The sequence below is a fragment of the Eptesicus fuscus genome, chromosome 20, assembly GCF_027574615.1.
Source record: "Eptesicus fuscus isolate TK198812 chromosome 20, DD_ASM_mEF_20220401, whole genome shotgun sequence".
In the NCBI taxonomy this organism is placed as follows: Eukaryota; Metazoa; Chordata; class Mammalia; order Chiroptera; family Vespertilionidae; genus Eptesicus; species Eptesicus fuscus.
This window is the reverse complement of record NC_072492.1, coordinates 40,839,320-40,855,788: the sequence shown is the minus strand read 5'-3', so window position 1 is coordinate 40,855,788 and position 16,469 is coordinate 40,839,320. Positions and strand designations below refer to the sequence as shown.

The 16,469-nt window shown below is 46.8% G+C and overlaps 1 protein-coding gene across 1 annotated transcript; it reads left to right on the top strand.

Annotated features, from left to right (window-relative positions):
• The first annotated feature begins 263 nt into the window (after positions 1-263).
• On the top strand, positions 264-16,080 carry UBE2Z (ubiquitin conjugating enzyme E2 Z). Its single transcript, XM_008153742.3, has 7 exons — positions 264-701; positions 2,565-2,637; positions 4,526-4,713; positions 6,944-7,055; positions 8,292-8,404; positions 9,057-9,147; positions 13,814-16,080. The coding sequence occupies exons 1-7, from the start codon at positions 379-381 to the stop codon at positions 13,982-13,984; spliced, it is 1,071 nt and encodes a 356-aa protein (XP_008151964.1). The 5' UTR covers positions 264-378; the 3' UTR covers positions 13,985-16,080.
• Positions 16,081-16,469: the final 389 nt, after the last annotated feature.

The window sequence follows — 16,469 nt, the reverse complement described above, 5'->3', positions numbered from 1 at the left end:
CTCCTTAAGAAGGGATATGGCCCTCCCTTCCTCCCCTTTCAACGTTTGAGAGGAATGTTAGAACTGGGCTGTCAACTGCACCGAGGCGCCCGGGGAGACGCCTCGGAACCTCGTTCCTCAAAGCGCGGCGCCCTCCCAGCCCAGAAGCCCGGACCTCCCTCCAGCCCCGCCCCCGCCCGCCCTGGAGGACCGGGGTGGACGCTCTGGCAGAGCGCCTCTCGCTGGTAGAGGCGGGTGGGCGGAGCCAGCGCCACCGGGCTGTGGCTGCCGAGGGTGGGGACACTCTGGCCCGGCTCTCGGTGGTGCGGGCGCGGGTGGGAGCAGCGGCCGCTCTGGTCGGCGGACGTGCTGCCGAGCAGTCCCGGAAGCGAAGCAGCGATGGCGGAGAGTCCGACTGAAGAGGCGGCGACGGCGACGGCGGGCGCCGGGGCGGCAGGCCCTGGGGCGAGCGGCGTCGCTGGTGTTGTTGGCGTTAGCGGCAGCGGCGGCGGGTTCGGGCCGCCTTTCCTGCCGGATGTGTGGGCGGCGGCGGCGGCAGCGGGCGGGGCCGGGGGACCCGGGAGCGGCCTGGCTCCGCTGCCCGGGCTCCCGCCCTCGGCCGCTGCCCACGGGGCCGCGCTGCTTAGCCACTGGGACCCCACACTCAGCTCCGATTGGGACAGCGAGCGAACCGCGCCGCAGTGTCTACTCCGGATCAAGCGGTGAGCCGGGGTTTTCCGCCCCCAGCCCCGAGCTCCAGGCTCGACCTTCCCTGCCCCCATCCCTCCCGCCACAGCTCCCCACCGCCCGCGCGCCTCCCTCGGCAGCCCGGCTGCAAGGCCCACTTCTGCCCAGTCCGGGGCGGCGGGACCCGAGCCCCGTCTTCCCCGCCCCACGCGCACCAAACCCCTCTTCCTTCGAGTGCCCCGGCCCGACCCCGCCCCTCGGCCACCTCCGGCGAGCCCTCCGTCTCCTAGCCGGAACCCTCCCCCATACCTGCTGCCCGAAACCCGACCCCTTCGCGCTTCAGTGACACCCCCTCCCGCCCACCGCCCCGCCCCTCTCCCCCTTCCCCACCCCATCCTTGCTAGATACTCCTTGGGGTTCCCACCCTTCGGGGTCCCTCGGGCGTCTCTTCCCGAGCCCCGTTTGTGAGACACACACACACACACACACACACTATCGATTGCTTTCTTGGCCTCAGACCCGAGACCAGCCTTTGTTTTTATTCCGTTTCCTGAAACCCCCTCCGTAGAGTCCCTTCCCAAGTCTAGTCACTTCCCTCACATACCCACAGTCTTCCCTGGAACCACTTCCACTCTCACACCTGTTCCAGGAACTCGGGCTTCCTCCCCCCCCAGTCTCACTCTGGCATGTAATATCCCGGTCAAGATATGTCTTTCCTGTATTTTTTCCTCTGGGTTATCGGGTTTACTTTTCTGAAGTAGCTGTACCCAATTCAAATATAGGAACAAGGTCCTAAGTCCCTTCTGTGCTTGCTTCTTGGGTGACTGATCTTGATCATATCATGTGGTAGGTAATATTTTGCAAACATGCTTAGCGTAGTACCTCTTGCATAGAAAAGGGCGATGCTTTTTAGCTGCTATTAACCCTGAAACTTGTTCCTGATGACCAGACTTTCTCTCCCCATGCACCCATTCCAGTCCATCTAGGTGTTCTCATCCCCCACTTTCCAAGCCCCTTCACGTGTATCTCTTCAAGACTTTAATGGAAATTAAAGAGCACATTGTGTATAATAAAGTCCCTGGCGCAGTGCTTGACACAGGACACAGTTTTCCAATCCTGACATACCTTGAATTCTGCCAATCCTTACTTTCTCTGCTCTACTTGCACCTTTTTAAGTCCCTATGTACCCTGGTAAGTCCCTAGCCTTTTTCCACCTAGAATGTTCCCCGTTAGACCCTTGCTTACAACTGATCCATTCTAGTTTGTGAGATATGATCTAGAAATCCTCCCAATTCTATAGTAGTCACTACTTGTCATCTTCCAGATGTGAGATTCTCAGCCATTTCGGAGGGTCCCCTCCCCAGCCTGAAGCGATTTCAGCCCTATTAGTCTCCTGGGCAAGAAGATCATTGCTCCCTGACAGTTCACTTGCCAACGAAGGTCCACACTGGTTTATGGAATTCATTTTTTTAGTGAGGTTGATGGTGCCTTCCCAGTTAACTAAAAAAAGTTTTCATTGAGGATTCAGCTGTAGTACCTGAGAATCTCGGGGGTGGGAGTGAATGAATTGCCATGTGGGAGGAAGTGAGAGTAAATGGGATGTGGCTTTTCCAGGGTGACATCTGATGCCATTGGGATCTCTGATTATTTTTTTCCCCCCTCCTTATCCTCCCCCTGAGGAAACAATGCCCCTTTAATAATAATTTGCTCTCTGTCTGCCTGACAAGTACTCAGCTGAGATTTCTCAGCCAACAAGACAGTGCAAACATTTGTGGTACCAAGCACCACTTTCTCGAACCCTGGCCTCACTGAGGTGATAACAACTGTCCTGTTCAAGGGATTCCCCTTTTTTCTCCTCTCCCTCACTCCCTCCCCCACCTCCTCTTGGTGTTATACAGGGATATCATGTCCATTTATAAGGAGCCTCCTCCGGGAATGTTCGTTGTACCTGATACTGTTGACATGACTAAGGTATGTAACTTGCTGGGAGTCGGGATTTATTGGGAAATTGGGCCCATAAAGTTGGAAGAGTCTAAAAGATTATCCAGCTCACACCTCTGATTGCATACAGAAGGAATCAAGCCCCCAAGAGAGTAAATGGCTTGCCCAAGATTACACAGTGAGGTGGAACAAAGCCTTGAACAGGTGTCTTATTAGGGTGCCAATAGGTCCTGCGTGGCTTGGAAAATCCCAGTTCACACCTCTTGTTCCAGCTTAACTATTAATAGGGCACGCTTTCATTCTCAGAAGTGCTCCAGTTTGGATAATAAATTATGTGGTCACCCTACCATTGTACTACCCAACTCTTCTCCCACCCCACCACCCTTGACCTTTAAGTGTGCTGCTATCAATCAGGTGCAGAGAAGGTTGGGGATAGGGCAAGCTCTAGTGAACAGAGTTTGTAGTTAAAAGGCATTGTTAGGCTCCTACCCCTACTGGTTGCTTTTGAGTATCCCTTCCACCCAAATACCTTTCTTCTCTTGTCCTTCACACACAAAACACAGAGAAAGCTTAGTATGTCACGTCAAATTTCTCTGGCATAGATACACAGGCTTCTCTGTCATTGAGTGTTCTACCATCAGAAGTGAATTTGCACCTAAACTGATGTTGGGAAGAAATCAGATTTCCTAAATCTTGTGTTTAATGAAAACTCATAGTTTCAAATTTCTTAACAGTAGAAATTCAGATTTTGTATTGTTGGTATCTGTTATGAATAGGTTTCTCTTTCAATTAAAAAAAAAATTTTGTGGTTAGAAATGTTTTTCCTGGAACATCTTGTCCTCAGTCAAGTAGCAGTATTAATATGCTAGTCCCTAGGTTCCCAGAATTGATGCCATGTTGGTACCAGTTGAGCTTGCTTTCCCAATGACTGAGGGCTAAAAGAAAAGCAGGGTGCCACCCGAGCAAGGGAGGGACTTACACTGAGGCCTTGGATTGTAGGTCCTTCTTCTTGCTGTTCAAATTCTGAGTAGACTCACATGCCTGGGGACCTTTGTAGAAGAAATATAACTGAGTTCAGATTAGGGGAATCTTGTTCAATAATCATGGCTGGAGGAAGAGAATTTAGTGTTCTGTTTTAAGTGCTACTGCATTTTTCCTTTTTAATTAAAAAAAAAAAAAAAGTACCCTACAGTGTTGGGGAAAGTTCTGGGGATGGTCTAATGGCTCTGAGTAGACCATGAGGTTTTCATATTTTTCTTAGTACCTTTGACACAGCTGGGTGCTCCCTGAGCCACATCCTCTACAGAAGGTTTGATCCTCTGTAGAGGAAGTAGACACCCTAGGCCTCCATCACAACCCTCAGCTCTGTACTGTTACTGGCACTGGTGCTGTGGCTTCCAATCCCTTTCCTCTTTTCCATTCATCTTACCTCCCCTTTGTGCCACATAAGTGGAGGGTGGAGTTGCATCATACGCATGTTAAACTTGGACAAATCCAAACATACATATTCAGAAAAAAATACCTATTTCTTAGAATATGTTAGGATAATACTTCACAGATGCATATTATATTTCGCACATCGGTGTTCTGTCCATTTGCTATACATAACACTGGTCAGAGAAGTTCGAGCAAAAAGCAGGCTTTCCGGGAGTTTTAAGGGTGCTCAGGGATGATTTTGACTCGATTGGCTTTTCACCTTAGGCCCTACCTTTAGAATGTAACCCTGAGTCAGATGCCGCTCCACTGGGCCAACCATGTTGATTAATGTGAGTGAGTCCAGGCTGTCCGTTCTGCAGGGAGAGGATGTGGACTGGATCCCAGATGAAGTCCTGCTTCCAGCACGGGCAGCAAGTGGAAGCCAGGAGGGGTTGGGATGGGACATCACCTCACGATTTTGAGATGGGGTTTTATTTTGCAGATTCATGCATTGATCACAGGCCCATTTGACACTCCTTATGAAGGGGGTTTCTTCCTGTTCGTGTTTCGGTGTCCGCCCGACTATCCCATCCACCCTCCTCGGGTCAAACTGATGACAACGGGCAATAACACAGTGAGGTTTAACCCCAACTTCTACCGCAATGGGAAAGTCTGCTTGAGTATTCTAGGGTAAGAGGAGACTTCTAAGTGGCCAAGTTGGTTGTTAGCAAATGATTACTCTAGGCCAGCCTTTATCAACCGGAGTTTCTCGTCTGAACTACAGAACACAGAAAATAATCGGAGTGACTATTCTCCTCAGGATGGTCCATAACTAGTATCGTTCCAGATGCAAAAGAGAGCAGTTAATTCATTACATCCAGTGGATGCCTTAGTGAAGTGGTTCTCCCTGAGCAGCACCAGCATCTGGGAGCTTGTCGCCTTGCAGATTGTGGGGCCCCACCCTGGACTTACTCTATCAGAAACTCTAGGACCGGGGCCCAGCAGTCTGTGTCTTCTAAGTCCTCCAGGTGATTCTGCTGCACACTCCAGTTTGAGAACCACTCCCGTAGGGCATCAGGGCTTAATTCTCTCCCAAACAGGTTGAGAAAGGCTGCAGGTCTGTGCCATTCAAGATTGTGGGTGTCTTATTTCTGAGTCTCTCGTTGAGTGGCTTTGGAGGCGGTGATGATAATTACGATATTTTAACAACTGAATGAAAAATGCCTGAGGTTGGAAATCACATCACATACAAAACACAGAAGTTTTAAGTACATTTCATTTCTGGGTGCAACCGAGATTTTGCTTCATGTAGTTCTCATCCATTCCTTTTAATTGCATTAAGGGGTTGAAAATTCAGAATGGAAATGTCTTCTAATATATTCTGAATTAGTCTTTTTAGTGTGGTCTGAATTTCCCCGGGGCAGAGAGCAAGTGCAGGTTGCAGTTGAGAAAGTTACCCGTGCTGGTGATACTGTTTCCTTTCTTCCTGTCCAATAATTTCCAGGGTTGTGTGTGGACAAGGTAGCTGACACAAACTGGAGACATGATATATATATTTTTTAATCTCTCAGACCTAGGGGTATATTTTATGATTGTGACAGTAAGGAAGTCCTTCATCTCACTAGGGTAGGATAGGGGTCTGTGTAACCCACAGTGGTAAAGAAGTTTAGTTATTGCTTCTGTATAAAGTTTGTTCATGAAAGTGTTTTGTATTAAATTCTCCTTCATTAGGCCAATATAAAACTATTTTGAGCAAACACCAGCTCACAGTAGAAATAGGGGAAGCAAGATGGTGGTGGGTAAAAGTGGCAGAAGTATGTTGGGTGGAAAAGAAGAAGCTACCCTGAAATTGAATATTTGCCACAAAGAATTGAAGTAGAACTTTCCCGTGAGTTCTTGGGTGATTATATTCACTTTTATCAGCCTCATTTTTTTCCTCCCTACCTAGAAAAAAATGCTGGGCTGACTTACAAAAGAAATTTAATGAAAGTACCATGTTGACTTGAATCCCTGAATATGCAACACCTTAGCACAAAGTTTAGTTTTGGGGGGAGCAAAGCCGAGAAGAACAGATTGAGAGGTACTGGAGAGCGAGCTCTGACGTAGTTACTGTTTCGAATCGCTTACTTGGGCTTTCCTCGAGTCCACCGGGGAAGGAGAATTGACCGGCTAACTTGAAGAAGCAGTTGTGGCTCAGGTGCCCTCTTATCAGTTACTAAAAATAAATATCATTAATGTCCAGCCCGCCCTCTTCCTCTGACTATTTGGTCAGATTTATGAAAGAGAGGAGTGGTTTTGGTGTTTCTCTCCTGTTCAAATTGTTTTTCATATGTTTTCAGACCCTCCACAATATAGAAGTGCCCCTTATTCTACCTTCATGTCCTTTGGCAGAGTTCTGTAATCCTCAGAGAATTTGACACTCCTTGGGGGCTTGAAAGAGCACTGGATCCCTGATCATCAAGCCCACCATGTGGCCTCTAACCAGATGGCTTTGTCCGCTCTGTCCCTCTGTGCTCAACCTTTCTCTCCTAACTCCATCACACCCATAAGTAAATAAGGAAGCTCTTTGAGGTCCACAGAAGTTAACATTTTTACTCCCTTTGGAGCTTTTTCTCACCTTATTTCTTTCATTCTGATTAACAGAACCTTTCCTAGCTACTGTTTCTTTCCTAACCCAAAGAAAATCCCTTCAAAGTTATCTTGCTTGCTTTACCCTCTATTCTTTTGTCCCACTTGATAAGAGGATTAGGCAGTTGACTGATTTCTTGTGAATGAGGGTGAGACAGAGGTTGGGAAAATCCAGAGTATTAATAGTGAAAGAGAAAGGTTGTGCTGCTAGGCCCCAGGGTACTTGTGTACTGGTCTTTCCCCCTCTCTCTGTGCCTCATCCCTCTTCCATTTCCTCTGATGTATTTTGCAGTACATGGACTGGCCCTGCCTGGAGCCCAGCCCAGAGCATCTCTTCTGTACTTATCTCCATCCAGTCCCTGATGACTGAGAACCCCTATCACAATGAGCCTGGCTTTGAGCAGGTAAGGCCAGGTGGGTCCAGCTCTGGGGTGTGAAATGTTGGGTTTTAAGAGATCTGAGAGGTCTGTTCAAGGGTTTTGGGATTGTTGTTTTTAACCTGGCTTAGCCTATGTATTAAACTTGTCACTTTAGGAGGAAAAAAAGGAGCTGACATGCGTGCTCCTCATTAGTGAATTTGTTCCCTTGTAAGTTACAATAACACTCAAGGTATTTCCATTTGACTTGGATTAATCCACCATGTGGAAGTCAGTGGGATCATTTGGAAATTAATTCTGAGCCTGCTTTGGGGGCTGTCTTACCCACTGTGTTCTTCTGCATGCCTCCATTCTCCAGTGACCCTGTAATGACTGCTGCCAAGCCAGGCATTCTTTGGGAGTTATGAAATAAGAGTTGACCCTTGAACAATACACAGTTGAAAATTCATGTACAGCCCTAGCTGGTTTGGCTCAGTGGATAGAGTGTCGGCCTGCAGACTGAAGGGTCCTGGGTTCGATTCCAGTCAAGGGTTATGGGAGCATGCAGGAGACAGCCGATTAATGATATTCTCTCATCATTGATGTTTCTATCTCTCTCTCCCTCTCCCTTCTCTCTGAAATCAATAAAAAAAAATTTTTTTTTTAAAGGAAGAAAATTCGCATATAACTTTGACTATGATGGGCCCTTTGCATCCATCTATTCAACCAACTGTGGATTGAAAACAGTATTTTTTATTCATGGTTGGGAATGTGAAGATACTGTTTTTGATCAACTGTTGGTTGAATACAGAGATGTGAAACCTGCAGATGAGAAGGGCTAACTGTATTTACTGGGGGAAAATTCACATATAATCAATAATGGTAGAACCATACAGATGTGTAAAGGAGTTAACCAGGAAGCATCCTGATATCTTACAGACTTTCTGGACTGAGACTCCTAACGTCATTTATGCATAATTGGTTATTTCTCACTAATCCTTCCCTGAGAAGCCTTTCATTTCAGGCTTTGGAAAATTTGATGGATCTAGTTTGATGCTTATACATCATATGACTCATAACAGAGGATGGGTATTGGTATGCATTGGGAGGAAGTAAACAGTCTCAAAAATGAAGGCCTAGTTGCTCTTTAATGGGTTTGCCATACAGTGAAAAGATATTCCCTTGTTCAGTTGCTTGGGTCACCTGCCCCATACTAATTCTGAAGTCTCTTCCCATTGGCTTTTCTCTTTGTACTTGGATTCTATGATGTCTGTCACATTACAGGAGAGACATCCAGGAGACAGCAAAAATTATAATGAGTGTATTCGGCATGAGACCATCAGAGTGGCAGTCTGTGACATGATGGAAGGAAAGTGTCCCTGCCCTGAACCCTTACGGTATGTGTCTCAAGAACCCACTTGTAACTTGTATTCCTTTTGGAGATTTAGCTGGTTCATACCTTTGAGAACTTTTGAGGCAAAATCCAGTGTTGGGCACCAGAGGGAGACAGAGAAGAAGCAAGTGGTTTAAAAACATGTGGTTCATGAGGGTTCCCCAAGAGGAAGTTCAGAGAGAGATTCTCTGTTCTTAGAGAGTATCAGGCCTGATGGAAAGATATAGTCTATGTCCTCAGGGAGCCCCCAGTTTCGAGAATCTGGCCATATTAAAGACATAACTGTTCTACAGCCAAATGAGGTATAGAGCACTTCATAATAAACCTATTTCTTAATGTTCAACTTTATTTCTAAGTGTTAAAACAAGAAGAATAAAGTCAAGAGCAACGAAACAAACTTCCTTGGAGAATGTTGAGTAAGGATTGGAATTAAGGATGGCCTATGGAAAACAAATGAGATTGAGCAAGACATGAGTTGAAGTTGGGATTGGAATGATTAGTATTAACAGTTACTCATTTTATAATCCTTAAGATTTAGAGAAATTAACCATGAGCTTAGGAACTGTAGCTGTTTAATTTGGCCTTAAGCTTAGATAGTGAAGGGGTGACCCCTTGCCCCTTTGTTCCTAACTTAAGCTGCTCTGCTTGTTTTCCAGAGGAGTGATGGAGAAGTCCTTCCTGGAGTATTATGACTTCTATGAGGTGGCCTGCAAAGATCGCCTGCACCTTCAAGGCCAGACTATGCAGGTAATGCAGCCCCTGCTGTTGACTCCAGAGGCCTTCCAGCGGACTATGTAAAATCCCCCCTCTAGAGTGACATCCACCCCTTTCATAGAACTCAGAGCCAAAAGGAACCTAGTTTAGTTGAGTAGCTGAGGCTCAGAGAGGAGCCTGACTTGCCTAAAGCCATATGGAGTTGGTTCTCAGTTCCTAGCATAAACTAGGTACTCATGAGCAGAATACGAATCATTCTAGTCTAGTACTCCTCTTCTTGGTCAGCAGTTTTTTCGAATCAAGAACACTCAGCTCTCTCAGAATCTTAAGGGTTGTAAGGGTAGAGTCATCTATTGGAATTCCATCCCTAGCCCAGAGGGGTGCTAAGAGAAAGAAGGCTTAGAGAAGCGTTGTGTATATAGTGTTATATGTTGAGATTCCTATTACAAGATGGTAACCAATTATTCATTCTCTGCATATACTGGGGAAATGTGCTTCTGCTTCCAATAAGAGTACAGAACTTGCCCTAGCTGGTTTGGCTCAGTGGATAGAGCGTTGGCCTGCGGACTGAAGGGTCCTGGATATGATTCTGGTCAAGGGCCCATGCTTGGGTTTCGGGCTTGACTCCCAGTAAGGGGCGTGCAGAAGGCAGCCGATTAATGATTCTCTCTCATCGTTGATGTTTCTCTCTCTCTCCCTTTCTCTCCCTGCCTTTCTAAAGTCAATAAAAATATATTTTTTTAAAAGAGTACAGAACTTAAGGCTTAAGAAGAGATTCTTAGTCTGGCCAGTGTGGATCATGGTTGAGGTTCAACCTATGAACCAGGAGATTATGGTTGAATCCCAGTCAGGGCACATGCCTTAGTTGCAGGTTCTATCCCCCAATGTGGGCTATGCAGGAGGCAGTCGATCAATGATTCTCCTCATCATTGATGTTTCTATCTCTCTCTTCCTCTCCCTTACTCTCTGAAATCAATAATAATTTTTTTAAAAAAGAGGTTCTTATTAAACCAAATTGCAAATAGGCTTCAAAATAAACAGCCTTGTTGGTAGAGTGTGAGAACCCTTAGTATTGAAGGACTAGTTCTTGAGTCTTTTGGGTCACTTACTGGTGATGTTACTTAGAAATATGGCGAGTTGTGCCGAAACCGGTTTGGCTCAGTGGATAGAGCGTCGGTCTGTGGACTGAAAGGTCCCAGGTTCGATTCCGGTTAAGGGCATGTACATTGGTTGCGGGCACATCCCCGGGTGGGGGGTGTGCAAGAGGCAGCTGGTCGATGTTTCTCTCTGATCGATGTTTCTAGCTCTCTGTCCCTCTCCTTTCCTCTCTGTATAAAAATCAATAAAATATATTTAAAAAAAAAAAAAAGAAATATGGCGAGTTGGGTAAATGACTAAGACCTCTTAAGGTTCTCTCCAGGTCTTCTTGGGTTCTTCTCCTGCCCCACTCCCTCCCACTTCCCACCCAGCACCAGCAGCAGAAGTAAATGTCTTGTTCCCTCAGGTGCTGCTTAGAAATGTTAGTTTCCCTATCCTTCCTTCAAGGACTTCACACCCACCTGACACATTTAAACTCAAAAGGGTAAGGCCAGCTCAAGAGTATATCAAGCCCTGATTCTAGTCAGAGCACATGCCCAGGTTTCCAGATTGATCCCCAATAGGGGGCGTGCAGGAGGCAGCTGATCAATGTTTCTTTCTCATTGTTTTCTCTCTCCCTCTCCCTTCCTGTCTCTCTAAAATCAATAAAAAATATTTATTTTTAAAAGTATATTGAATATGATGGATGCTGTGGTTTGTTCCCCATCAGGAATTCTCATTGCTGGTACCCAGCAGCATTTCCAATATTCAGTTTATTAAGGAAAAATAACTCATGATGAGGGAAAGAAAGGGAGCACAACATCTGGGAAGGACATTGGGTAGAAATGGACCCAATGACGAAAAAAGGAAGATTTGGCCTGGCCGGCATGGCTCAGTGGATAGAGTGTCAGCCTGCAGATTGAAGGGTCCTGGGTTCGATTCCAATCAAGGGCACATGCCCAGGTTACAGGCTTGATCCCCCAGTAGGGGACATGCAGGAGGCAGCAGATCAATGATTCTCTCTCATCATTGATGTTTCTATCTCTCCCTCTCTCTTCCCCTCTGAAATCAATAAAAGTATATTTTTTTAAAAAAAGGAAGATTTGGAAAATTGATAGCTCCAGAGTAAGTGTGGATTTCAGCTTTGGGGGAATATAACCTTCGTAAGTGTAAAATGTGCGCTATAGTCACAGTGACTGTGGCTTCCATCACCTAGTCCCAGATCATGAGGGTTATATGTGGGCAGAAGTGTGGAAGGAGTTTATGTAGGTGAAGGAGACAGATTGTGAGAAGTAAAAATCATATGCTTTTTTGTGACTGCCAAGGAAAGTAGTCTCCATTTATTTGAGCCTCGGCCATGTTACTTGGCTGCCATATTCCTTATGTAGCATTTTTAATTCTTTGTTTTGTTTTAATTCCTTTATTTATATCCTTCATCCCAACTATTTTTGGACTTTAAGGACAGTTAAGCCCTTTCTGTATAATGTTTGGAGATCTTTGATCTAGAATGACAAGGACTAGGATCAAGGCTAGTTGGCCCTGGCGTGATGCCCAGAAACCTGGACAGGAATATGGTGATTGGTCCCTGGGAAAGAGTACAGGTGCTTATTTAGAAGTCAGAACTCCTGAGTTCTAGACCTCTCTGTGACCTTAGAAAACAAATTACCCTTTTTGAATACAGTAAGTCCTCATTTAATGTTGTTAGGTTCCTGGAACGGCAGCAAAACAACATATAACAAAACCAAGTTTACCATCTATACTAATAAAAGGGTAATATGCTTATTAGACTGGGTCAACCAGCCATCTTCTGGACGTCTGACTTCCTTCCAGACAAAGCCATGGTTGTGGGGGCCGAGGCAGAGGCAGTTGGGGGTGATCAGGCCAGCAGGGGAGGGCATTTGGGGCAAGATCAGGCCTGCAGGGGAGGGCAGTTGGGGGCAAGATCAGGCCTGCAGGGGAGGGCAGTTGGGGGCGAGATCAGGCCGGCAGGGGAGAGCAGTTAGGGGCACGATCAGGCCAGCAGGGGAAGAGGGCAGTTAGCGGCGATGAGGCAGGCAGGCAGGCAGGCAGGGAGGTGAGCGGTTAGGAGCCAGCGGTCCCAGATTGCAAGAGGGATGTCCGACTGCAGGTTTAGGGATTGGGCCTAAACTGGCAGTTGGACATCCCCCATGGGGTCCCCAATTGGAGAGGTGCGGGCTGGGCTTAGGGAACCCGCCCCCCCCCCCGCCGCCGCCCCGTGCACAAATTTCATGCACCAGGTCACTAGTAATTGATATAAAGAAGAGTTACATTCCTAGGCATCAGTGTTGAACCAGAGTGATTTGAGGACCTATTCTATAGGCAATGAAGGATAATTTCCCCCTTGTATAGTTTTTTAGGTTAATTGGAAACACAGATATACTTTATTACAATCCTGGTCTTGTATTTCTCTTCCCCATTTTTTTTTTTTTTTAATTTCTTTATTGATTAAGGTGTCACATATTTGTCCTCATCCCCCCATTCCCATCCCACCCCTCTCCCCACGCATGCCCCAATCCCCTGTTGAACTTAACCGTTGGATAGGCTTATATGCATGCATACAGGTCCTTTGGTTGAACTCTCCCCCTCCCCCCACCCTCCCCCTACCCTCCCTCTGAGGCCCGATAGTCCGATCGATGCCTCCTTGCTTCTGGTTCTGTTCTTGTTCCTCAGTCTATGTTGTTCATCATTTCCTCTAGATGAACGAGATCATATGTCACTAGATATATATTAATAAGAACTGAATGTGAGACGAGCAATAATATTTATGCTGACAGGCAAATGAATCAATCTGTAGCGAGCTTCCCCCTGGACCAACAGTTCTTTTGAGACCCAATTTCGATGTCCAGTAGTTCCTTATTCTTCCCCATTTTTCTTGCCTTTAGTGTCACCTCTGTATATTGGCTTGTTTCTGAGGAATGCAAACACATTTGAATGTTGGCCAAAGCCAGACCTGTCTGGGACAGTACATGTGCCATAATATTCCTGAACAAAGATTACCGTACTTTCCGCGTATAAGACGACTGGGCGAATAAGATTTTCCTGGGTTAAAAAGTCGTTTTATACACCGGAAAATACAGTATATTGGACTATATTGATGAGATTAGATATAATGGATTAGATATATTGGACTACCATATTTTCCGGTGTATAAGACGACTTTTTAACCCAGGAAAATCATACGCCCAGTCTTCTTATACGCCGGAAAATATGGTATGTTGTCTGCTGTTCAGAACTATTTGTGCTGTGCCCTCCTCTCTTCCTATGATTCAGAAGTTGAGCATGCGTTTCACATGGGCCTAAAGCTGCTCTCGCTAGGGTGAGCCACCCAGACTTGCATCTTTTCTTTAAATATATTTTATTAATTTTTCACAGAGAGGAAGAGAGAGGGATAGAGAGTTAGAAACATCGATGAGAGAGAAACATCGATCAGCTGCCTCTTGCACAACCCCTACTGGGGATGTGCCCACAACCAAGGTACATGCCCTTGACCGGAATCGAACCTGGGACCTTTCAGTCCGCAGGCCGACGCTCTATCCACTGAGCCAAACCGGTTTTGGCCAGACTTGCATCTTCCATCCCCCTTGTCTCCTTTCCCCTACAGGACCCTTTTGGAGAGAAGCGGGGCCACTTTGACTACCAGTCCCTCTTGATACGCCTGGGACTGATTCGTCAGAAAGTGCTGGAGAGGCTCCATAATGAAAACGCCGAAATGGACTCTGACAGCAGCTCGTCTGGGACAGAGACAGACCTGCATGGGAGCTTGAGGGTTTAGATCCTGCTCCCTTCTCCCTTCCCCCCACTCGAGAGTCCCAGCAAGTTCCTTCCCCCACCCCAGGGATGGAGAGGCACTGTGTATCTCCCTCCAACGTGACGTCATCCTGCAAGATGGCAAGAACCAAGCAAGCTTGGATCTCCCAGGGTGTGGGAGTGGGGAGGCTGTTCCTGATCTTACTTCCCTGGCTCTCAAGCATCTGGGGCTATGTTCATCCCATATCAGGGGCCAAGGGACCTATGCAGGAGCACCTAGGGCGAGGGCCTCTGGCAAAAACAAAACAACCGACACACCTCTCCAAAGGAAGGGCCAGCTCCTTAGGGATAGTTGGGAGACAGAAATTGCAATTCCAAGAGGGAGTGTGCCCAAATGATTATGGGATATTTGGAAGGGAGCTTGGGGTGGGGGGCTGTCTGTGACACTTAAGCAGTCTGGGTGGTTGGTTGTCTGTCTGTCTTCAGTCTTGAAGCAGGGCTTCCCAATGCCCTTTTCCTCCTCGCCTCTTTTCCCCCATTATTTCCCGTGGGCCAGCATAATTTTGTTTTTCCTAATTTATAGTCACTGTTCTAGACAGACCAAAGAGAAGGAACAGTGGTGGAATCTAGGCTGCTGATCAGTGAGTTTTACTTAGCACCTGAGCACCTTTCTCTCCTCCCATCCCCTCACCCATTTCTAGATTTAAGACAGAAGGTAAATGTGATGGGACTGAACCAAAGTCTTGGTAAAGCCTGCACAGGTACCATAGGAAGCTGAAAGTACTATTTATTCCCAAAAATCATTGATTCAAAAAGTTCCCAATTCAGGCAGCTGCTGGATGTATGATAGAGCCACTAGATAGAATAGTCTCACAGGTTTTCATCAATACTAGTCACAATGAGGGTATTTCTCCTGGGTGGGGTGAGGGGAGGCTGATGCTAATCCTGTTATATTTTGTTTGGCTGTCCTTGTGTGCTGCCCCCAACCCCCAGCCTATAGTCCCCCTTCCTCATGTCAAGGCCCAGGGACTAGTGGGGAGTAAGGGTAGCCAGTGGCAGAGATTGAGGGTGGAACTCTGGCAACTCCTACCCTTCTCTCCCTTTCTCCCTTCCTCCCAGCTGCTGTTTGTCACTGGCTCTGATGGGTGTTTGCCTGGCTGTCTGCTTATCTGTATTTAGCTGCAGTGATCCTTTAGCTGGTTGGCTCAGAAAAATGTGCTTTAGGTGCCCTGATACTGGGCATCGAGGGAGTCCATATTTCCCATTTTTGAGGGGTTATCCCCGTGCTTTCCAGATTCTTACTGTTATGGCTCCCAGTGGGTTATTGGTGACCCGCCTGACACAGGGCCCAATCAGTATCCAGCCACATGTAAGAGAGGATAACTTGTATCTGCTCTTCCAGCTGCTAGGGAGGCCTCTGCCTTGTGAATCATGGGACTTCCCTGGGTGAGTTGGGAAGGGGGTTGGGCACAAAGGAGAATGTCCTACTTGGGAGGGCAGGAAGCAAAGAAACTGGACAGGAAGTGGGTCTGGAGAACAGAAGTTTATCTTGGATATCCAAAGGGTGGTCTTTCTGCAAGGACTCAAAAAGGCACCCTGCTTCCAATTTCCCTCTTCCATTCCCAGAGCTAGTACAGGGCTTAGAATGCCCTTGGTCTGTCGGTCCAGTGTTGTCTGTCATCCATTTAAGTGTTCCCACTTTCAAGTGACAATCTTCTCCTTGGCCCTGTCATGGGCAGAGCATGTCTGGCATACTGGCCTGACTTTTACTCCCTAATCTTGAGTTGAGGAAATATATGCACAGGAGTCAAAGAGATGTCTTTATATCTGACTGTACATAAATGAAGTTTTTTTTTTTTTCTTTTTGGTGCAATAAAGTTTGTTTGGCAGAAGGAGGAAGCGCCTATGGGTGTGGGAGGGCTTGTGTCAAGGAAGAATGGGATATGGACAACCACACATCTCATCTAGGTCAGGAAGTAAGTGTTCAGTGAATTGTCTGGAAGCTAAAAACGAGTTACTTGATGTGGATGGGAGCAGGGCTACTGGTAAAACTTTTCCATCAACCAGAAATAGGGTCTTTTTTCAAGGCTGTAGCTCTGGCAATAAAGGAAAGGAATGCCATTGGAATCTCGGTTGCTTCCAAAGATATACCTGTTCAGAAACTGGAAAGTGAGCATGTCCTACAGGCACAGACAGAGGTAAAGATGGACTTAGGCTATGTCCCCTACTAAGGGAAGGGGGTCTTAGTATGGATAATCCATTGGGTTGTTTTCTGTACTAAGCCAGCCCTTAGGAGTTTAGCATTCAGACTGAAAACAACTGAACTAGCCTTCCTGCTCATCGCCACACGTGCTTTTCTGGTGCAGAGGCTTTTCCTGTTCACTGGCCATTCGTGGAGGAAGGATGTCCTGCCAGCCTGTGTCCTGCAGTGAGGGCTCAGGTTAGTGGGCCTGGGCTCTAGTTTTAGCTTTGCTTAAACTGGTGGTCCCTGGCAAATTAGATTTCTTACC

Bases quoted from the DNA above. Each gene is read 5' to 3' on its own strand.
- UBE2Z (XM_008153742.3), top strand. From the start codon at position 379: ATGGCGGAGAGTCCGACTGAAGAGGCGGCGACGGCGACGGCGGGCGCC. The intron at 7,056-8,291 runs GTAAGGCCAGGT...GTCACATTACAG, and splicing joins ATGAGCCTGGCTTTGAGCAG to GAGAGACATCCAGGAGACAG. The intron at 8,405-9,056 runs GTATGTGTCTCA...CTTGTTTTCCAG, and splicing joins CCCTGCCCTGAACCCTTACG to AGGAGTGATGGAGAAGTCCT.